Source organism: Alternaria viburni (assembly GCF_023758015.1).
Source record: "Alternaria viburni strain BMP 2772 chromosome Unknown scaffold_24, whole genome shotgun sequence".
Taxonomy (NCBI): Eukaryota; Fungi; Ascomycota; class Dothideomycetes; order Pleosporales; family Pleosporaceae; genus Alternaria; species Alternaria viburni.
In genome coordinates this window covers 121568-143073 of record NW_026055793.1, presented here as the reverse complement: position 1 = coordinate 143073, position 21506 = coordinate 121568, and the positions used below count along the sequence as shown (strand labels likewise).

Sequence of the window (21506 nt, the reverse complement as noted above, 5' to 3'; positions counted from 1 at the left end):
CGAGCTTGGAGTGCACCTTTGACTCAGACCAAGGCCTAATTACCTCAGAGCTATCGCAATCATACCATATACCAAGGGTATTGTCGATTGCGAACATGCAGCGCGACGACAATTTACCTTTGAACGAGATATACAGTACCCCACAGGCTCTTCATGAAGAGATTGAGAGGATTCTTGATTTGGCACTCTACAAGGTCCCAGAGAACACGCCACTCAGACTTCGCTTCGTCACGCCTGTGTCCGTCGAGAGATGGCTTGCAGACGATGGCTACAACGACTACCGGCTCACGACACCAGAGGAACATGTCGATGGCATGGCGTACATCACTGTGTCCTACTGCTGGAAGCATACACAGTCTATGGAAAGCCTGTCACCGCTACCGCACTATCATATATCGGACAGGTCGAAGTCAGGCGAGCCTAAGCCCATCGGCTGTCCAAACTTGGTCTTTCATCGCGCAATGCTGTTTGCTAGATCTCGCAAATGTGCATTCGTTTGGATTGATCAGGAATGCATCGATCAAACAGATGCTACGGATATCCAGGCACATCTGAAAGTCATGCATCGAGTATACAATGAGAGCGAGTGGACGGTTGCGCCACTGTCTACTCCAATAACGGATCATCGTTCTTTGGAACATCTGATCACATATCTCTATCACGACTATGACCTCGAGGAGAATGCTACGAAAGGAGAGACTTCTGAAGACTCTCCAGTGAGTGACGGCTATGTCAGTACGTTCCGAGAGCGGTTCCGAGAGCGAGTCCGGAACGCCACCGACCTGCTTATGTCCATTACACAAGATGCTTGGTTCCGCCGCACATGGACATTCCAGGAAAAAAGATGCTCCTGGGCATTGTTTCTGCTCATTCCTATCGAGGTATCTTACAAAACAACAGAAAATGTGTGCCTACATATGATAGGTACAGATCTCTGTTTCGACACCGCATACTTCAACGGCTTATCCTACGAACACGCGTTCGATATGGGCCAGCTTTGCCGTATCAGTAGCGAGGTGAAATGGACTACGCTGGAGAGCACTCGATTCTACGACTGTTTTTCTACCTCGTGGGACTACTTCTCTTCCGGTAACTGGGGCTGTTATTCGATATTCAGATTCATTCAGGATTGTGATAACCAGGTGGTAGCGGACCGTATAGCAATTTTCGGACACGTATGTCGATTTCGGAATCGACTCGCCTCGGACATGTTGGATGGCACCGAATATAGGCTCAGCGCATGCGTTCTCGCCTTGCTGTTGGGTAATATGGACGTTACACGCGATGGACGTCTGAAACTAGTGGGAGAGATATGGGCGAAAATCGAAGAACGTAGTAAGGTTCAGACGGCTGCGCCGAACATCGCAGCGTGGATGATGATTTTGCTCATGGAATAGTTTCGTTCAGCGCAGATTTCGATTTTGGCTTCAATGACTGGAGTATCTCCTGGGAGTAAGGACCATTCACCTGTTGCGGCTATATTATGGTGGTTGTCACCCGATTGTACGACGCTTTGCATTGCAACGAGTAGTATGTCATTCCCAAGCCGGAGCTGCCCGGTAGGGTGAAATGGGCTTCTCTCGGAACATACTGATTACGGGATGAGCAAAGCCACGGGGGTATCGACGAGCAAGTCACCTCTTCCTCGTAAATCATTCTTGGGTTGAGATATCTAGTACCCAAACAAATGTATTAGCAAGGGTCAATCAATGGGCCAGCTTACATGTTGTCATCGATGGCCAAGATGTGCAGCTTTTATGGGTCAGTGGAGAAAGCCATTTCGCTTTGTTCACTTCTCAGACACACTCGGCCTCGATGCATGAGCCGAAAGTCACAGCGCGCATCCGACGCACATTCAAGACGCAACTCTGAGGAGACATGCAACCCGACAGCCGTATGCCCTTCCAACCCGCGCTAGCAACGCCACTGTGCCCCTCGCCCCGCCAGCTCAGCATCGACCCCACTTCGCGCCACTCGATCATTGGACGCGCATGCCCTTCGACGCACAACAACACGCGTGATAGATTGCGCATGAAGGACCTTCGCATCTGCAGCCTTTCTATTCGCGATTGGACGAGTGTGCCCTTCCCTTTATGTGGCTTATTGACGTGTCACCGCCACGGCTCACCGGAGTCTGGGCGCTTTGGGGGCCAAGTGAGGCTCTGTAGGAGCGATGAGGTGGGGAAGGTTGTCACGATGGGGATGGCAAGGTTAAGGAATGACTGGCATCTTACTAACTACAACAATTAAGGAGCGACATAACTGGAAAGCAAAAAGAGCAACAAAAGCTCGCAGTAACGAGTGTACCAGTAAGCAGCGACAAGAGTGTAAAGACCGACATGCGTTACTCGAGGAAATATTCGTGAGGCCGGGTTTCAGAGCATAGAACAACTAGAGGTTCAAAGGGTTGCGACCTCCGTGGCCCTTCTTGGCATGATCGCGAAGCTTGTCTGCGCGAGAGAACGTCTTGGGGCAATCGACCATGGGGCATCTATACCTGGGGCGCTCGTGATTCATCATGTGGCGACGATACTCTCCGCCGCGACCAAAGGTTGCTGGACATCCATGTGGACAGTGGATGCGGTTTGCTGCAGCAGGAGCAGGAGCAGGGGCCGGGGCTGGCGGGGCTGAGACCATTGCTGGAAAGGACGCTGGGATCGGCTGAGCGCCCGGCGTGATGAACATGCTTGACTGATTGAAGTCCTGGCCTCCGTTGAAGTCCCAGACGGGTGCCATCGGGGCTATTGGGAAGGCGGGCTCCGGCTCTATCCCACCATAAGGAAAGGTCAACGATCCGTCGTAGATTCCGGCTTCAGGGTTGGATTCCCCATGGCGATAGACATCGAAGGCGATGGCGTTCCAGGGATTGATCTGACAGGGGTACTGGGGGCTAGCCTGTACATGTGGAAGGCCAAGGAAGATGTGGTCGCGATCGACAATTGGCTCGTTGAGGCGCTCCCAATCGTTGCAGGAGCTGAGCGACTTTTCGAGAGACTTGTAGGCATACCTGCATGATATTAAAAAAAAAACGTGACCTACCCGAGGTCATTGTGATCGATTTGGTCTGCCTCAAGCGCTGAAGAGCCGTTGCGGTCGTGTGAGGAGACTGATCCGTGAATTTGGCGCGACATCGTGGCAAAGTAATTGCTGATGGTTTGAAAACAGGAGCTTTCGTAGAGGAGGACAACAACGTTGATTAGTGCAAGACAGTCGACGTAACAAGGAGCGAGTTGTTGGCGAAAACGACGTGCTCAGCTTGCAAATTTGGGGAGAGCGGCCAGAAGTAAGGCTCCGTGACGGTGAAGACTATATAAGACCTCGATTGCGCAGCCTGGCTGATGCCGGCGAAATTCCGAACAAAGCTAGTGGCTCATGATCTGCGGGCGTGCCCCTCGAGGACTTACAATGCACCTGCACCGCTAGCCTAAATTGAAATCTCAGCTAGAAACAGGCTTGGCTCCGACCAGATACATATCCAAGTCGAGGCCCTCTCATTAGCATGCTGCAGGAAATAACATGAGCTCCGATAAATTTGTATGCCATGTCTGTCTCAAGCAGATAGATACACGTGGGAAGTTGAAGTAAGTCAGTGTGCTGTAAGTCGATGGGTGATGACTAACGCACAGAAGTAAGCATCTGAAAACACATACAAAGCCCCTCATCTGCGAAACATGTAAGAGAGGCTTTGCGCTCCGTCTAGACCTCATCCGTCATATCAAAGCTCGACATCGTACCGGCAACGAACTATATCGTTGTGATGATGTGAGCTGTCCGTTCACATCAAATCGCAAAGACAACCTCAGACAGCATCAAAAGAAGAAACACACTTCTGGGCGCATTGGTTGTCTACCAAAGAAGAGCGATACAACGCAGTCAGTGCCACCGCAGTTCGATGTGTGCGGTAATGAAAGCCTACATAGCGCGTCGAACTTTATGCGCGTAGCCGCTTCAGGTGACGTAGAGAGGCTGAAAACTTTCCTCAACGCAGGCTTGACAGTCGATACGAAAGCAGATGATCAATCCACTGCCCTACATTGTGGTGCTAGAGCTGGCCAGACAGAGGTAGTCAAATTTCTGCTTGCTATCGGAGCAGACATTGAGATAAGGAACGATAAAAATCGACTACCGATACACGAAGCGTTTCTAAGCCACAGCTCCGAGACAGTGGAGATTTTCCTTGAGAAAATGCCGCGGGAAAAACTGTTTCAAATTTCGCAAGAGCTGGAAAAATATCTGATGCGTTCAAGAGCTGTCAGTGTCGTTGATGCGTATATCACACACTTGGGGGACACGTTCAAAAACCGAAAGGTCTCACGAAAGCTTCGCTTCGCAGTACTCACGGGTCATGCATTGCTCTTGAACACGCTACTAGGCGATCCAGACGTCAATGGGAATGTTCCATGTGCGTTAAGCTATGCTTCGATACATCTAGCAGCCGCATTTGGACGGACATCTACCATGGAAGTTTTGGTTGCTTGCAATGGAATTGATAAGACGCTTCATTGCTCCAGAAAGAGACAAGCGCTTCATATAGCCGCATCAAAAGGACATACAGCGATTGCGAAGCAGTTGATTCAACATCCAAGTACTGATGTCAATTGCCGAGACGAGGTCGGGGCAACACCTCTGCACTATGTATCAGAAGGTGGTCATATCATGGTTGCAGAGCAGTTGCTTCGCCATCCAAGTGCTGATGTCAATTGTCTAGACAAGGACGGGGAAACACCTCTGCACTATGCATCCAAAAATGGACACACGATGGTTGCACAGCAATTGCTTCGCCATCCAAGCATTGACATCAATCGCCCAGACAATAACGCAGCGACGCCCCTGCACCACGCAGCCTCTAATGAACACTGGGAAACAGTTTCCTTGCTACTCAGACACTCGGATTCAATGACAGACGGTCACTGCATCTCGTCTGATGTTTCACCAACAAGTCTTACGTTCACCAAAGAAGATTTGCTTCACAGGCTTTTTAAGCATCCAGACTTTGGAGGTCCGAACAGAGTTCTACCGACAGAGAACAAGACCATCCTTAGATTAGCTGCTGAAAAGGGTGATTGCGAAGTGATAGAAGTTCTGCTAGCTTACCCCGACATCGACGTGAACATGTCCGATCGATATGTCGAGCCTGCTCTGACAGCTGCTGCTCAAAACGGCAAAATGGAAGCTGTGAAGCTACTTCTCCAGCACAAAGACATCGATATGAACCAAATGCCTGCAGGAGGGAATTGGTCGGCATTGAAATATGCAAAATTCTTCAACCACAATGAGATTATCAACCTCCTCCTCTCCCACGGCGCCATCGATTACGATGCCGAAGCACCATCAATCGTACCAACAACCGCACACATCGACAACTCGCAAAACACTACTTTGCATCCCGAAGGCGAAATTCAGTTCGACCCGTTCGACGATGATATGGACGGCGCAGCAATCGAAACTTGGTTAGAGCTTTTCGGTACGGAGGAAGGAATGAAGGAGTGAGGATTGTTTTCGTCATGCGTTGTGTGTTTGGGTGCTGCAATCACGGTCTTTACTACCAGCGATGATCTCTTTCCTTCAATAACATGTATCGGTAGACTTTCGTGGTATTTTAATGACATCTCATTTCCTTTGAACGCACTTCGTGTATTGCGCAGTACGACCGCCACCATCAACCTTGTGATCATCAACGTGACCAGACAGAACGTGAACCGCACACATCATCATGAAACCAGTAAACCAACCAAAGTCTTAACACATGCAACACGTTCCAATCATACTATACTACATAATCTACATATCTACAGCCCCCTCGAAGAATTTAGAAGAGAAGCGGCGACCACGGACCTCCTTTCCACATACACCCCTCTCACTTCTACAAAACCCCAAAATGCCTCTGCTGCAACTTATCAAAAGTCCTCGGCATAGAATCAATAGCCCGCATAGTCAACGGCGCCTTACCCTCAAGCACCTCAGCCAACCAAGCCCCAGCCTCCTCATCATACCCAACCCCATTCCTCTCATCGCTCTTAACCTGACCAAAAGCCTTCGCCAACAAGATAATAGTCTTGTACCGCGGGAGCACACTAGCCTTGTTGAGATCATTCGGACGCAGCTCCATCCACTGGAACCCCTTGCGGTCGTTGCGGATGAAGTTGGGGATGAGTTCGCGCCAACCCGGGAAACGGGGCATGAGGTATTCTTCGCAGATGGTGAAGGCGTCGATGATGTGGTTGCGGTGGATGAGCTGCTGGATGAGTTCGTTCCAGGTGAGGTTGTCGACTGTGAAGCCGTTGACGAGGAGGTCGCGGATGGTGCGTTGGGCGTCTTGCGCGGCGGTGGGGTTGTCGGCGTCGGGCTGCGCGAGGAGACTGCGGATGTAGATGCGGGCGGGCTTGGCGAGGATTTGGCGCCGGTTGTCCGAGATGTGCGCTTCTTGGAAGCGTTGGAGGATCAAGGGGTCGGTGATGGAGGTGTCGTCGGGGACAGGGGCGCTCTGGTTCACGGCTTGGTGGAAGGTCTTGGTGAGTTTTGCAGCGGAGGTGCGCGCGAGGTCCCAGAAGTTTGCGACTTCGGCGTGGTTGTTTGCCTTCAGATGCGCCTCCATCATCGATGTGACGAGGGTCAGTGGTATAGCGTAGGTGCCAGACTCTGCTGCCATCGCTTCGACCTTTTGGAAAAGCTTCTTGCAGAGCTTATACGCTGATCTGGCACTATAGAGCGAGATCATCAGGCCATAGTAGGACGCTCGGAGGTCATCGAAGCTGTCCACATCGTCAAATCGTTCATGTACAGGTTGTCGGTGTGCAATCTCCTGCGCTGTACTGGAGACGAGCATCTCTTCAAGAGCCTCTTCGACCCGAAGAAGCTTGTAGTTTGGATGTTTGGCTCCTCTCCTCTTTAGCTGCCGAGAATCAGCCATACCAAGCGCTTGTAGTGAAGCTTGGCGGGAGCTCTCAGTTTGAGGAACCTGGCGCGCCTTCATCCTTTCGTGAGCTTCCACAGCTAGTTGATACTGCCCCTCCCTCAAGAAACCGGTCATCACTATGGCGTAGTGAAGTGCATGGACCCGGTATCCTTGTTCCGGCATTGTGACTCTCAGCAGTTTGTAAGCAGCGTTGGTCTGCTTTACCTCGACTAATGCTCGCATCAGACTGCCAAAAGTCCAGCTGTCCAGCGGGATGTTGTTCTCGACCATCAGTTTGTATTGCTGCCTGCTCCCCGCTAGGTCGCGGTCCATTGCGCGCCGTTGAATCAACAAGTTCCATGTATGTGAAAGAGGGTATCCGTGGAGTGTCCCTGCCTTGTAACTGTTGAGCATGCCATATGCGATCGCTTCGGCGCCTTCTGGATCACCCGCATTTAAGAATGCTTCGACATAGCCCGCCCTTGCACGAACATCCGTGTCGAGTTGTATCCCCATCTGCTTGGCTTTGGAGAAGAGTGTCTCGAAAGCCTCAACATCACCTCTATGGGCACAGAAGTCGAGCAGAGGCCCGAAAGTTTTCACGTCTGGTGCAACGCCATAGTCCAAGCAATTGTTGAAGCATTCCAGAGCACCATCAAGGTCCTCGGAACGGACGTAGGCAAGCAGTAAAATATTCCAACAAGCAGTATCCGGGGTCATCTGAAACTCTTCGTGTATGCGTTTGAACTGGGTGATGGTGCCATCGACATCCGCGCGTCGTGCATACACATACGGAAGTGATGAGAGTACGCCGATTGTCACTTCGCCTGGGTGATGTAATCGAAGCTCATTGACGTATTCGTCCACCTTCTCCACATTACCAACCCTGGCATACGTACGAATCAGGTACTTGAGAAGACCAGACCGTAGCGGCTTAGTTGGATACCAGGTGCGTAAATCGTGTAGATGATCCTGAACACGTCCCAGGCCGCCTTTCGAAGAATGCTGATAGATCATAGACCTGATCAAGACCCGTGATGGTGGCCCTTCGGAAGTGCTCTTGTCCCCATAGAGATAAAGTTGCCGGTATCTTCTATATAGCTCGAGCGGAATCTTTCGCTGGTTGGTGTATTCTCGGAATCTTGGAAGGTCCAACATCTTTCGAATCGCGTGCTCGTAGCAAGTTGAAGTGGGAAGATTTAGAGAGTGAAGACTGTCAAAGAGCCCGATGAAGTAATCCCAAACAAAATCATCGTCTAATTTTTCCGTAAGCAAGACGCGATCCATTACGTGAGGTACGAAGGCCATGACAAAGCAGGCCAAATCACGCTCTCGGGATGGCGAAGATGTGAGTTCGTGTTGAAACTCTCCGACGTATCGCAGGAAAGACTGGAAATGTTCCAGAAGTTCTGGTAATTTTGCAGCCTGACCCCACAACTCTGGGAGTGTATTGCCGGTGCGAATCGCGTGGTACGTGGGAGTACCACGAATGGAATGCGCTTTCCGATGGAACTCTCTGAAGACACGAAACGCGAGATCCCACTGCTCGTCGAGTACGGCTCGTCGAAGGATGGCATCTATGCCACTATGCAGTAGAACCTGACTGGGACCTCCTGATTCAATGGGCCTGGCGAGCTTGTCATATTGTCGAACTGCCGGCCCTATCATCCCTAATGCAACGTAGGCTTTGATAGCTGCTCGATGTGATGATAGCCGTCGAGCGGCTGGACGAAGCCCATCAAATACCTGAAGGACTCGCTCCGGTGCTGTAGGCTCACCGTCCTGGGCAAGATAGTCCAGGAGCTGTACTCGCAGTTCCTCTACTTCCGCCAAGCGATCTTCGGGGATGCTAGTGTACAATTGCCAGGCCAACTCTTGCTGCTCAGGTGGCGGCGAATCTAGGAACTTCTGCAATTCCATGACTGCATCCGACCCTTGTAATAGCTCTGCCGCATCCTTTTTGGCCTGTTCCACCGCATCCACATCCATTTGTGTTTCATCCTGTACAGGTTGCGCCTGTATTGTCGAAAAATGGCGGACTCGAATCGCGTACGGCTGTCGTCGCCTCTGTTCCATTGAACCGAGCTGGTTTACGGATAGTCGTCCAAGAAGCGCCAGGGTCTTTTCCGGGTACAGAAAGTCGAGCATTGGACCCTCGTGGGGTTTCTGGTCTGTTTGGGTCTTGTTCGCCGCCCCATTGCCACCATCACCACCTGTTTCTTCGATAGTCGGGGACGCGGCCTGCCATGACGAGAGACTGAGATCGCTTGCACCGCGGTGCCGAGGGGTTGGGTGCAACGTGCGCCGACTGCGTAGACATGGCTTCGGAGCGCGGAAGAGCTGGCGTCCGCCGGATTCGAGGCATGACGAAGCACGCTCGAGCATCACCTGGACTGTGGGAAGCGCAGATGGGGCCGGCGCAGATTACCAGAGGCTGTGAGGAATTCTATAAACTGCAACTATTAGATATGATGGAAAGAGGACTGGGTATTGGGGTTTGCCCACACTCGCGCATGCCTCCAGCTATGCGATGAGGACTACAGGAAAAGCGGTGGAGGGGAAAGACAATGTACAGAGTGCTGACTCAGAAGAAGGAGACTAAAGCAAAAGACACAAGGAAAGAACGAGTAGCGCGCGTGGCTGTGGCGGGCCCGATGTCTATGATGTCTCGAAAAGTTTACGGCGCGACCACGACCTGAGATTCCGATTCGCTTGGCAGGGCCATGGATAGCTCGCCAATTGATGCCCCTCCACATCAGCCGCATCCCCACAGTTGCACTCAACACCAGCTGCCCGGCCATGGATATCACCAAGTTCGTGACCGACTACCGGGAGTCGGCGTTTCTCATCGGCGATTACAATACCTACCATGAGCAATTGTCGCGACGTCTCCGGATTGTGAACAAGAAACTCGGTCGGGCAACACCCAAGAACGCCAAATATGCTGCAAAGGCCCCGGTCACGGCGGAGGATATCAAGAACAACAATGAGTACGAGTCACGTGTAGGAGACGCATCCTGGAAGCTGACTGTGATAGGGCTCTTCACCTGCTCCTGCTCAACTCGGAAAGGGCCTGGGCGCAGGCCATGGCTATGAAAGCCTCTCACTCCGACGAGAACGCCGACAAGAACATCACCGGCTCTACGCGTAAACACATCCTCTCGCGCTTACACAAGGCTACACAATACGCGAACCAGGTTATCGAACTCATCTCCAACACGAGCGCAAGCGGAGCATCAGAGACGGATGTGCTCGAAGCAAAGGCGTATGCCTACACTCTGGCTGGAGCGCATGAGTTTGAGAAGCAAGCCGAAGGCATCAAGAGCAAGAACGCGACGCCCCAGCGCTGGGCCCCGTGTCTCACCAAGTACTCGGCGGCGCGAGTCATCTACAGCGCTCTGCTGAAGGCTACGAGGAAGGACCTGTTCAAAGATGTGTTGGCAGGCACTACCGACCCCAGCATCCGCTATGCTGCCTATCAGAGTCGCATCCCGCGTACAGTGGGTGTCCCGACTGTTGCGACCAAGTACTTCCCAAAGGACGACGCAGAGCTGGTCAAGGCCGTAGAGAAGCTCGACCCAGCAGCCCTGAAGGAAGAGGAAGCAGCTTCGTCCCGTAAGCAGCACAGATCGAACGAGAGGGTATCGCTAATAGTCAACAGACACCCAGATTACGTGGCGCGGCCGAACAGCAAACGTAGTAGACGCTGCGATTGGCCAGGCTCTAGCATCTGTCGATACCGCCTCCGCGGCCCTTGATCAATCTACGACTTCCACCTCATCGCCCAAAGACCGTGCCAACGCCTACGACGACATCCTCATTGCGAGCCAAGACGCGGTCGACGCAACACGAAGGGCGATTGAGGAGCTTGAGAAGGAAGGTGTCGATGAGGGCGATGCGCGCATGCAGGATCTCCGTGTCACGAATCTAGCGGTCAACTACGATCTCATTTCGTGGCGAGTCGGGCGCAACCGAGTGCTTATCGGCAAAGACGACGGCCTCACGTTCCCCGCGAATCCTCCGCAAAAGCCGCGCCGACCGCGTAAAGACGGCAAGGAATGGGTCGAACGGGAGGAGCCCACTGGCCGCAAGCTGGCGCGCTTACGGGAGCGCATCGCTTTGTACGATGCAATCCTGCAAAGTATTGACTCGGTCAAGGACCTCAGGGGCGCTGCTCGCGATACCGGCTTCATTTCCGAACTCGACGGACAGCGTGCATACTTCCAGGCGCTGAAGTGCTTGAATCTATCACACTCATACGCATTCCTATCAACGCCAAAGCAAGCCTTAGCGCTTTGCAACAGGGCGTTGACACTGGCAAACCAAGCAGCATCTGCTCCACAATCCCAGGCGTCCTCAACATCCAACGCACCTAAGATGGAAGTCTCCGTGGAGCAGACAAAGACGCTCAAGGAGAATCTCGAAAACCTGAACTCGCACTACCGGGGTGTTGTGGCGCTGTCGCAACTATTCGCAAACTCTGATACCGCGTCCAAGGCTGGGCTGGCAAACGCGGCACCCGTTGTTGAGCGACTGAACGAGTACCCATCGTCGGGCTCGGTTGATCTGAAAAACCTGGTCACATGGCCTCCAAAGATCAAGCCGGTACCGGTCAAGCCTCTATTCCTCGATGTGGCATGGAACTATGTCGAGTATCCTGGGCGCACGCCGCAAGCGCAGGTGCCTGAGCCAGAGCCAGAAGAGGCGCCGGTTGAGGAGAAGAAGGAGGAGAAGCCGCAAGCCAAGAAAGGTTGGTTCTCCTTTGGTAGATAGTCATAATCACCGTGCAGGTGGCAGGGATACATTCCATGGGGTCACCGTTGTTGCCCAAACGCTATCTTTAAGATCAAGTGATCTTTCAACAAAAGCCGTACTGGTATATCCTTGGTGTAGCCCGATGCGAGACCCTGAAATGCCCTTCTCCAGACTGTGCGATAGTTCGCGCTACGGGTGTCTATCCAATTTGAACCCTCCCTATCTACGTGACAGCTAGAACCCGGAGACAAGATAGACGTGATTGGTCTAGTGAGAGGTACGCGCACAGACGTGCATGGCCGCTGTGGGACTAGCGTAATTGAGCCTCAGGGGCAATACCATAAGCGCCGGTCAGCGTGAACCATCACGCGCCTGACGGGACGGTTGTTTCGTTTCAACGACCCTTTGTTCGTGGGTCCTGTAGGACCGGGCGTGGCAATATTGAGAGCCGTTGTGGAGGCTGAATGCGTGTGAATTGTGCTATGCTTGCTTGTGATCAAGGGCTGAATCGCTGAAGAGGTCACCGTATGGTTCAGATTACCATGCTGAAGCTTGTACGACTGCAGGAAAACGGCCCGGCTCAAAAGAGACTGGAGGGACACTTGCGGGCAGCGTTCTGAGGTCATGCAGGTGGTTAGATCCTAATTTTAAATAAGGTGGGTATTATCGATACGGAGGGACCCCTATCACCAAAGCGCAGAGAACGGATCGCGTACCTGGTAGCTCAATCTCGTGCTCATTCCTCTCAACAGACAGACACACTCTTTCAACACTGCTTTGTAGCTGTTGCTTTTCTGTCCTTCAGTCTTTACAGTCGCTCCCTTACTTAATACACACACTCTTTTGAAGCTCCATCCGCTTGCTCGCGTCCTGTTTGGTGTACATCATCAAAACGTGACGCATTCGACATACAAAGCATTCCCACCCGATACATCACCAGCTATTCGAGGAGCGCCACGCGTTTCTCGACCTAATACACCCATCACGGCTTCCGCACTGGCTACCTCCATCCTCCCTCGGCCCCAGGTCGACGATTCGTTCCGCAGACCCTCGATCCTGCAGGTTTTCGACCTGCCCGCCTTCAAAACGTCTACCACCGCCAACTTCGACGACAAGCTGCCGTCGATCGGCCACGATAGATCACGACCGTCCTCAAGCTCGACCGTGGCTTCCTACACCCAACAAAGGCATGGCAGCAATGCCTCGATCCAGCTGCCGTCACTAGCTACGCTAGCGTCGGCTGCGTCGAATTGCCCCGCTGCGAATATGAACAGTAATGATAATAATGATAATATGAGGAGAGATACGCCCGAGAAGAGAATGCCTTCACCCCCCAGGTACGTACCCAGAATTACCCAGGCTCTCGTTGCGGTAGTGTGGGACAAGTGTGTACAAGCACAGATCCGTAGAGGATTTTGCAAAATGTTCTAGGAGAATGTTTGCAAACACTTTCACGGTGTTGTGTTCACTTATCGTGGGATATGAGAGGGTGGTGAATGGCTCCAGACTGGCAGTTGCGTCGGCGGCTCAAACCGCCGGCCGTTCCGCTCGCACCTGCTGCTTATCACTGAAAGCTTGGCGTTTTCGCGACTTCTTTTCCAGCCCTCGCTAACCATGGAGAACAGTAAACCCGTTAATGGCCTCAGCATGACTTATGCAACCTCTGCGCCCGCAACCGCTGGTGGTCAGGCTGGCTCTCCGGTACGTACGATTGCGATGTTGGCGTCATGGCTCCATGCCAGACGCCGATTTGTCTCTTATCCTCTTATCGATAGGTAGCCATTATCTACTTCTTCTGGCCTCGCGCTCAGGGCGACCTCGACACATCGCATTCTTCGCGATGCCGTCCAGGGACAAGCCTGATGGATTTTGGCAACACTGAAGTGCTCCTGCTGACAACCTGCAGCCGTCCTGCCAAAACTGCGCAACCTCCACCACCCCTCTTTGGCGCCGCGACGAATCTGGCGCTGTTCTCTGCAATGCCTGTGGTCTCTTCTTGAAGCTACACGGACGCCCCCGACCCATTAGTCTGAAGACAGATGTCATCAAGAGCCGGAACCGCGTCAAGACTGGCGGACCAGGTGGACGCAAGCGGGTATGCAAGTCAATCTACGACTCCTTCACAACTAACACATGACAGACAAGCGACCAAGGTGGTCTTCCTGCCGCGCATCCCGATGCTGATGGCCAGCTAGCTCTAGCCCAGCACCGCCGCGCATCCGGCAAGATCTCTTCTGGACTGTCCGACCGCTCGCAATCGCCTATTTCCCGCACCGGTACCCCGAACTTCAACCACCCCTCCAACATCGCACCATCACACTTGTTCGAGCAGGCCCTGCATGGCGGTGACTTCCACTCGCCCTCGCTACCAGGCTTTGGCATCCGTGCTCCGTCCCCCGCCAACTCTTCGATCAACGGCTCCCACCTCGAAGCTCCTCTCCCGTACGAGACTCTTGCCGCTCAGAACACTGCGCTCAAGACACGCGTCTCGGAGATGGAGCTCATCAACGACCTCTTCCGCAACCGTGTTAGCGAACTCGAACAGAGCGAGCAGTCAGCACGACAGACGGAATCAACCCTGAGGCAAGAGCTCGAAGAGACCAAGCAGCGAGAAGCGGACCTGAAGAGGCGGCTGGACGAGATCGAGGCCGAGAGCCCGCGACACAAGAAGATGAAGATGAGCGAATTCGTGGATGAGAGCCGCGCTGGCACGCCCATAAGCGCAATGGTCGAATAAGCACACCTGTTCCCTGACAAGGCGTTTCCTTTTATCAACTAATGACTGTTTCACGCATGCGGGGAGTGATCGAGTCGCACCTGCTGTGATCTCCCCTGCTACGAGAGTTGGGCGTCGACGTCTGCTCTGCGCTCGGTCTATACGACCATCTAATGTCCGATACCACTTCTTATCATGGCCCTTCGGGGCGGTGACTGTATTGTAATCTTTCTTTTTTGAGTCCGATACCAAGTGCTGATGCGAGGAGATGCGGTGGGCTGTTACGGCCGATATGGATGGATGGGTAGATGGATGGCATGGTTGGCATGGATGGGATGAGGTGGGAAGGGTCATGTTTACCAAAAGTCTTATATGGGAATAGCTTTCGTCGTTGAATTCGATGTGAGCACTACAGTTTGTTCTCTCGTGTCTTTCCAAGGAGAGATTGTGTGCAGTGACATCCGTGATGGGTTCGAATAATTTTGAACGAACGACTAACACCAGATACCACAAATTATATTGCTTGCAGCCCACATAGCATGACGTTTCATTTGTGTGAACATGTACGAGACAATGTACATTCTTATCCGTGTACACATCATAGCTGCGTTATAAGTGTGTCATGCAAAATGGATCATCTGGTTCCCACCCATCACTTATGTGGTGACACTTTGTGAAGCCTCGCGAACATCATACTTGAAGGCTTGGACTTTGGCCTTGCTATACCAGCTTTTCCGGACTCTTCGAATTGATCAAAAGAATCATCGCTAGCAGGTGTTCCGCAATCCTTACAGTGTTTACGCATCTTATCTGTACCCCACAGATATGGTTCAGAACCAATATAAACAACGTGTAGGAAACTATATACAATAGGAACGATCGCCATTAAGATGCTCGCATAATCTGACCAGGCCTCATGCTTGAATCTGCAAGAAACATTGCGTTGTGATGTGCATAAGTGTAACGATGTCGTGGTACCTCTTAAGATCGGTTGTGTCGGTTGAGGGGAATGTTTGTGGAGCGGTTGCAAAGCGATTGCGAACTTTGTCAACATAGCGGGCTCTCAGAAATTCCCCGACATCTTCCCCTGACTTGTAAGGTCTATGAGCAGCTATAAGAAGTCATTACCACTCCCAAAGACTTCACGACGGTGGACGAGGTAAAGGTTGTCGGGAGTAAACGGGGAGCGCTAACCCGATGTGAGCTCCCGCACGGACTCTTGGCGGCTAATCAACCCTTCAGCGAGTTTTTGCATCCACCTCCTCCATCCTCCTCCCACCACTCCCCATCCATTGAAGGACCAATTCATCTCCAACTCATCTCCACTCCGACCGTCAATACCATCACCATGGTTGCCATCGCTCGCTCCTTCGGCGCCGCCCGCGTGGCCGCCCGTGGCTTCTCCAACGCTGGTATGTCTCGCGCCTGCCGCAGCAGCTTAAGCCATTGGGTTTGAGCTCTGCAAGCTCATTAAGCAGCCATTGACCATCATCTTGCAGCCCGCGCTCCCCAGCAGAACACCCTCGTCGCTGCCCGCAGCGCCTTCCGCAACAACGCCGCCCGCAACGTCATCCAGAAGCGTGGCATCGTCGCCGAGTCCACCGCTGCCGCCATGGTCGCTGCCGCCAAGATCCAGGGTGCCGGTCTCGCTACCATCGGTCTTGCCGGTGCCGGTGTCGGTATCGGAACGGTTTTCGGTGGTCTCATCCAGGGTGTTGCCCGCAACCCTTCCCTCAGGGGTCAGCTCTTCCAGTACGCCGTTCTCGGTTTCGCCTTCGCTGAGGCCACTGGTCTTTTCGCGCTCATGATGTCCTTCTTGCTCCTCTACGTCGCATAGATGTGTGCATTGCATGGACTGCCGGACATTTGGGGTCAACGGTATGGGGGTGCCGCAAGGTGGAAAACTTTTCTTGCGGATGGGTGTGTGCATAGGGACGACTACTACCTCTTTTCCTACTCTAGTGGCCGGTCAGATTGTGTAAAACATGTACTTTAGACGAGCAATCTGAAGAGCAAGCTACCACCACGGCTCGCTTTCCTTACCCAGGTATATGTGCGGAAGCTGTAGCTATGGTAATGACATGTGCGGATGACTGACGTTGAACTCAATGGACTCGAATGGACCCTCCAAACCAATGCCGACGCTTGTCAATACCCGTGCCACGTTCCGTGATGAGCTACTGCTGTTCGAGCTGTCCGATATTGAGACTTGGTCATGCCAAGCTTTCGTTCGAGCTCGCTCTCAGGCTTGTGGGTGTTCAAGGCTCCCACCCCACCCTAACGTTGATGTTCGACTTGACGCTCGTTGACTACTGAATAGTTCATCTGACCTGCCGCAGGTTGACAGTGCGACATTGGAATGGTTTACCCCAGAACCCCGCGATTTCGAGCCTGCCTCGGTACGACCCGCTACCGTGAGCGCAAGCTGGAGAGCGGACAGACAGAGAAGCCTTGACTCTGGAACTCACTCAAAGGCTTGCGCATACTTTGTGTAAGTATCGAAGACTACGTCGTGAGGGTGAAGTGTTCACTATACTCCCATTGTCGTTGTTCGACAAGCCGCGGTACGATGGAAGCCACGGACACCAGGTACGCGCTTAGCAACACTACCACAAGGTCCCGGGCTGACATCTAATTGATAGAATTCCATACGCAGTCAATACTGCCCGAAGCTCCTCAAATAGAGAGCGATGCGAGCCTCTATAAACTCCGCACGTCACTACGACCCTCCCCCGATCGAAACACGCGCGTAATACAATATCACGTATGAGAAGGAATGATTGAGACTATGAGACTTTTAAGGGCCGCGTCTGTAGCGATCATCAGGCAAAACGATGCTGTGGCTAGCCGCGAGCAGACAGCACGCAGTGTCGCATGGCAAAGTCCGCGCGGCGCACGTCTCTAGAGCCTCCGCGTTTGGTCCCAGATCGACGTGATACTTGCTACGGTCACAGAAGAAGCAAGAGCTGCTGCGCAAGTCGTATAGAGATACCGAGGCTGCGTTGTTTCAGATCTGCGTCTGGGTAGATGGTGAGGCTGTTTCCGAAACACGATATGTGAACGCTCCTCCCCTCCTCCAAGGATCGAACATCGGAAACCAAACAACCACACTCTTCCTTGCCGACTGCGGAACATGCAATGCATTCGAACACTGCAATGGTGCATCTTCTTACTCGGCTCGTACCAAGACCGTGAAACTAGGCAAGGTGGGTTTCGTGATAAGCTTCCACATCTGACGCGGCGAAGCTTAGATGTTTGGCTGTGCGGGTATCACCTCTCCGGACTGTGGTATTTAGAGCTCGATGTCTTCTTGAGTTGGTTTGAGCAAATAACATCCCATCAGTACTATCATCTTGTAATATCTGTGCCGGTCACTTCTATCCCATTTCAACTACTCTCACTACCAATACTTCCAAAACTCCAATCAGCAAACATGCGTTACACAGCCTTTGTCGCCGTTGCTGCTTTCTCCAGCGTCGTCTTCGCTACCGGTAGGTTTTGATAAGCATGATGGAGTATGCTTCTCTGGACATCCATCTAACACATCCCAGCCAGCCCCCAAGACGACGTTGCCTCCATCCTCGAGGCTCTCCGCACGAACAACCCCGAAGATGCCGATGCCGCCGCCTCAGCCATGAAGGTCAAGCTCCGCCGTCAGGACGACGTGAGCTCCATCCTCGCCGCGCTCGAGGCCAACAACCCGGACGATGCCGCCGCAGCCAAGCAGGCCATGTCCTCCACATCCACCACCAAGCGTCAGGACGACGTATCCCACTGCCTCGACAACCTCGCGCAGGTCGACCCCGCGGCTGCTGCCGCTGCCCGCCGCGACATTAAGAGCCGCAGCATCGACGTCCGCGACATGGACAAGCGTCAAGACGACGTTGCGTCCATCCTCGCTGCCCTCGCGCAGAACAACCCCGATGACGCCGCCGCTGCTGCTCCCGCTATGAGCTCTACCCCCAAGTCCGTTACCAAGCGCCAGGACGTGTCCCACTGCCTCGATGATCTCGCCGCAGTCGACCCCCAGGCCGCTGCGGCTGCCCGTCGCGATATCGAGACCCGCGACGTCGAGAAGCGCCAGGACGATGCATCCCACTGCCTTGACGCGCTCGCCGAGGTCGACCCTGAGGCTGCTGCCGCTGCCCGTCGCGATATCGAGAAGCGTCAGGATGATGTTGCGTCTATTCTTTCGGCGCTGGCGCAGAATAACCCTGATGATGCGAAGGCGGCGCAGACGCTTGGTAAGAGGTGGGTTGCGTAGGTGCGAGATGGAGGAGTAGGGGATTGAACTGTTTGGGCTTTTGTGGTTTTGATGGGATCTAATGGATGGCTGGGTGTATATAGGTTTAGGGCTGGTTATGGATTTGTACATGATGGGGAATGGCTTAGGCTCGGTTCTAACTAATGCACTCGTTTGGCCTGACGTATATGTATGTTTCGAGAGATTGTTGAAGATGAGATAACTGTTGAGTCTTGTTTGATTCAGTGTTCTCCCATTGATACTGCATTCGCATCAACACCGCTTCAACACTACAAAGTCGATGTTCTACCACAGTCGACCTGCCCCTCTACTACCCCGCACCACGACAAAGATACCAAACATGACCAAATCCTCCCCCTTATGCCCCTAGCGTGGCTCGTAGCTGTGATTGCCGGGGTTATAAGTGTTGTATCTCCAAAATTTGTCCAGTTTCTCCATCAGACACGATGGCCGAGTGGTCTAAGGCGGTAGATTTAAGCCCTGCTTGGATCTCTACTACAGAAATGTGCGTGGGTTCGAACCCCACTCGTGTCAAACTGCTTGTTTTGCTCTTTTTGCCTTCTTTTTGGGCTCGAAAATGGGGTTGGAGTATCTTTTTGGCTGTGGTGGTGGTAAAATGCTATCAACCCCAACTAGAGCGATAGTGGGGTATACTCGCAGACCCCGCTCGTGTTGAAACTATCACCTTGCTTTTTTGCATCCCTTTGCGCATCTCAAAGTTTCTGATCGAACTACCTCTTTTGGTGGAAAGCCACTAGAGCATCATTCTACGACTTTGACGACTAACAGATATAGCTTTCAAAGAGTAAATAATGTTAAAACACATCTACAGTTGTTGTATGCTTTATGAAGAATAGCAGTACTATGATATGCCATTCAGGAAGGCATATAGGCCGAAGACTGGTTTATGCATGCCTTAGAGTAGAGATATTACCCGATGTTGTATTAAAGCTATCTAACAGCTTCACGTGAAATATCTCAAGTCTTCGAGGAAGAAGGACATTGTGGAGTAGATGCTCCTGGCAAACACATCCCAATCGTTCTAGTCCTGTTCCGTATCTTCATCCCGCTCGCGTAGCTCCTCTTTCTTCTTCCGCCGCCTACAGCCTTCCTCCTCAATCATCTCCATCAGTCTCCGTGGTAGGCCTGCATGCGGGCTCCCATCTCCTAATATCTCCGCACTAGTGTCCAGAAATCTCTGCCTAAAGAACCACCATAACGCTTCATCAGCAGTTTCCGTGCCGTCCGGTCGTGGGTAGAAAGGATCGTTTCTCATAAACGCCGCGCACGCCTGCTTCAGCCCAGCTTCGTCCATAGACATGTGTCTCACACAGTCAAAGTCTAAAATCCACATGACGTGTTTGCCAAGATAGTGTGATGGGAATGATGTTCGTGTTGATGAGGCTCGCGGAGGTGCAAGTACGAACTCGACGTCATTAGCGTCGACTTTGGCGCCCCAGTGCATGATAGCAAGCGCATCCGCCATAGTCTGCGCGTAGGCGACGTAATCGAGGCCGAGGTCTTCCATCTGGTTGATATGTAAAGGAACGTTCCTGAGACTGAACCGCTGGAAGCGCGACGTGTTTGCTTCGCGTTCCCGTCGTCGCCCTAGGTAGGGACGGATAAGACAGCAGTCGTCGTCTTCATTCCCTTTCACAAAGGCCGAGAGTGACGTGTTGCCCGCGCAGAATAGGTCCACAATCTTGTCGCTGATAGATCGAGGTATCTTAGGGATTCGTTCCGATATGAGCGCTCTACACTCTGTGAAGCCGGTAGGGAAGCGGTGGAGATTTTCAACCCACCACATATTGTTTGAGTATATCAACGACTGACACTGTGGTATAGCTAGAGGCATTGAAGGACGATGTTGGTTTGCGCTTCGAATGATTTGCAGATGCATGTTGTAGTCGTTGGTGACGGATCGTCCGGGTCCTCCATCTTCGCGTTTGATGGCATGATTCGTGCCATCTTCAGCAGCCCAGACGCTGCCGCAAAATCCCTTGCCAATGCAGCGGTAGGGAGCGTTGATGTTTGGCATGATGAAGTCGTTATTCCAGGATTGGAGTTGGTATTAGACAGATCGCAGTTGTAAGAGTGATTCTATGATGTAGTCAAGTATCAGAATAGACGCGGGGAAATATTGAACGGCGAGGAATATTGAGCATGTTTGACTCAGACCAGTACCATGGTTGGGAAAAGTTGCATCCACACATGACTTTGCGTTGCAATACATACAACGACAACTCTCCAATACAAGATGCACAGCCTGAGCAGATGTATTTCAGGCAAATCGTACATCTACCACAAGGCTGTGAGATGCGCCTCAGGGTGTGGCCGTGCCGTGCGTTGTTGCCTAACGGGATAACCGTGCCGTAGGTGGCCTAAGCTTGGTATGCAAGCAGCATATATCAACAACAAAGACACCGCAATCTCGTTCAAAGTCTACATTGACTTCGAGGGAGTCCATCAACCATTCCCGCACTGTATATTCCCGACTGAAACCATGGGTCAAGAACAGTCTCAGCCGTCAGCATCGCAGCGACCTCCAGAGCCGCAGCTTAGCGAGGAAGAGCGCGCGAAACTCCAAGCTGAGGTATGGCCTTAGTGTTCGACCATACTTGCAATGCTGACAAGCCCAAAGATGCGCGCAAACCAGCAAGCGGCCCTTGATAAGCGTCTTAACCAGCCAAGGAAGTCGTCGCCCGCAGGCGCTCAAGCGACGAGGAAGCCAACTGCCCTGGAGGAAGCAAGCAGGGAGAACATCGGATGGCGCAACGCCGACGCGCAGGCGGAGTTCAGGAACTGGAACTGATGTGGGTGGACACGATGCTTGTGTCTTGTAGCTGAGCCGGCGCGAAATGTGTTGATCTGGGTTT

The 21506-nt window shown here is 52.6% G+C and overlaps 9 protein-coding genes and 1 non-coding gene across 10 annotated transcripts; 7 read left to right on the top strand and 3 right to left on the bottom strand.

Annotated features, from left to right (window-relative positions):
- Nucleotides 1-2391: 2391 nt before the first annotated feature.
- Nucleotides 2392-3131, bottom strand: J4E79_009277 (uncharacterized protein; the record flags this gene model as incomplete). Its single annotated transcript, XM_049358126.1, has 2 exons — nucleotides 2392-3007; nucleotides 3040-3131. The coding sequence occupies 2 exons, from the start codon at nucleotides 3129-3131 to the stop codon at nucleotides 2392-2394; spliced, it is 708 nt and encodes a 235-aa protein (XP_049207342.1).
- Nucleotides 3132-4896: 1765 nt separating this feature from the next.
- Nucleotides 4897-5490, top strand: J4E79_009276 (uncharacterized protein; the record flags this gene model as incomplete). Its single annotated transcript, XM_049358125.1, has 1 exon — nucleotides 4897-5490. The coding sequence occupies one exon, from the start codon at nucleotides 4897-4899 to the stop codon at nucleotides 5488-5490; it is 594 nt and encodes a 197-aa protein (XP_049207341.1).
- Nucleotides 5491-5863: 373 nt separating this feature from the next.
- Nucleotides 5864-9280, bottom strand: J4E79_009275 (uncharacterized protein; the record flags this gene model as incomplete). The annotated part of the gene is made up of 1 exon (XM_049358124.1): nucleotides 5864-9280. The coding sequence occupies one exon, from the start codon at nucleotides 9278-9280 to the stop codon at nucleotides 5864-5866; it is 3417 nt and encodes a 1138-aa protein (XP_049207340.1).
- A 414-nt stretch (nucleotides 9281-9694) lies between these two features.
- On the top strand, nucleotides 9695-11668 carry J4E79_009274 (uncharacterized protein; the record flags this gene model as incomplete). The annotated part of the gene is made up of 3 exons (XM_049358123.1): nucleotides 9695-9885; nucleotides 9933-10510; nucleotides 10557-11668. The coding sequence occupies 3 exons, from the start codon at nucleotides 9695-9697 to the stop codon at nucleotides 11666-11668; spliced, it is 1881 nt and encodes a 626-aa protein (XP_049207339.1).
- Nucleotides 11669-13264: 1596 nt separating this feature from the next.
- On the top strand, nucleotides 13265-14387 carry J4E79_009273 (uncharacterized protein; the record flags this gene model as incomplete). Its single annotated transcript, XM_049358122.1, has 3 exons — nucleotides 13265-13351; nucleotides 13557-13745; nucleotides 13791-14387. 3 exons carry the CDS (start codon nucleotides 13265-13267, stop codon nucleotides 14385-14387), a joined length of 873 nt encoding a protein of 290 aa, XP_049207338.1.
- Nucleotides 14388-15714: 1327 nt separating this feature from the next.
- J4E79_009272 (uncharacterized protein) lies at nucleotides 15715-16203 on the top strand (the record flags this gene model as incomplete). The annotated part of the gene is made up of 2 exons (XM_049358121.1): nucleotides 15715-15778; nucleotides 15866-16203. The coding sequence occupies 2 exons, from the start codon at nucleotides 15715-15717 to the stop codon at nucleotides 16201-16203; spliced, it is 402 nt and encodes a 133-aa protein (XP_049207337.1).
- Nucleotides 16204-17799: 1596 nt separating this feature from the next.
- Nucleotides 17800-18630, top strand: J4E79_009271 (uncharacterized protein; the record flags this gene model as incomplete). Its single annotated transcript, XM_049358120.1, has 2 exons — nucleotides 17800-17857; nucleotides 17918-18630. 2 exons carry the CDS (start codon nucleotides 17800-17802, stop codon nucleotides 18628-18630), a joined length of 771 nt encoding a protein of 256 aa, XP_049207336.1.
- Nucleotides 18631-19070: 440 nt separating this feature from the next.
- J4E79_009270 lies at nucleotides 19071-19164 on the top strand. The gene has a single exon. It is a non-coding gene; the product is annotated as a tRNA-Leu (tRNA).
- Nucleotides 19165-19672: 508 nt separating this feature from the next.
- Nucleotides 19673-20668, bottom strand: J4E79_009269 (uncharacterized protein; the record flags this gene model as incomplete). Its single annotated transcript, XM_049358119.1, has 2 exons — nucleotides 19673-19776; nucleotides 19813-20668. The coding sequence occupies 2 exons, from the start codon at nucleotides 20666-20668 to the stop codon at nucleotides 19673-19675; spliced, it is 960 nt and encodes a 319-aa protein (XP_049207335.1).
- A 465-nt stretch (nucleotides 20669-21133) lies between these two features.
- On the top strand, nucleotides 21134-21442 carry J4E79_009268 (uncharacterized protein; the record flags this gene model as incomplete). The annotated part of the gene is made up of 2 exons (XM_049358118.1): nucleotides 21134-21223; nucleotides 21272-21442. 2 exons carry the CDS (start codon nucleotides 21134-21136, stop codon nucleotides 21440-21442), a joined length of 261 nt encoding a protein of 86 aa, XP_049207334.1.
- Nucleotides 21443-21506: the final 64 nt, after the last annotated feature.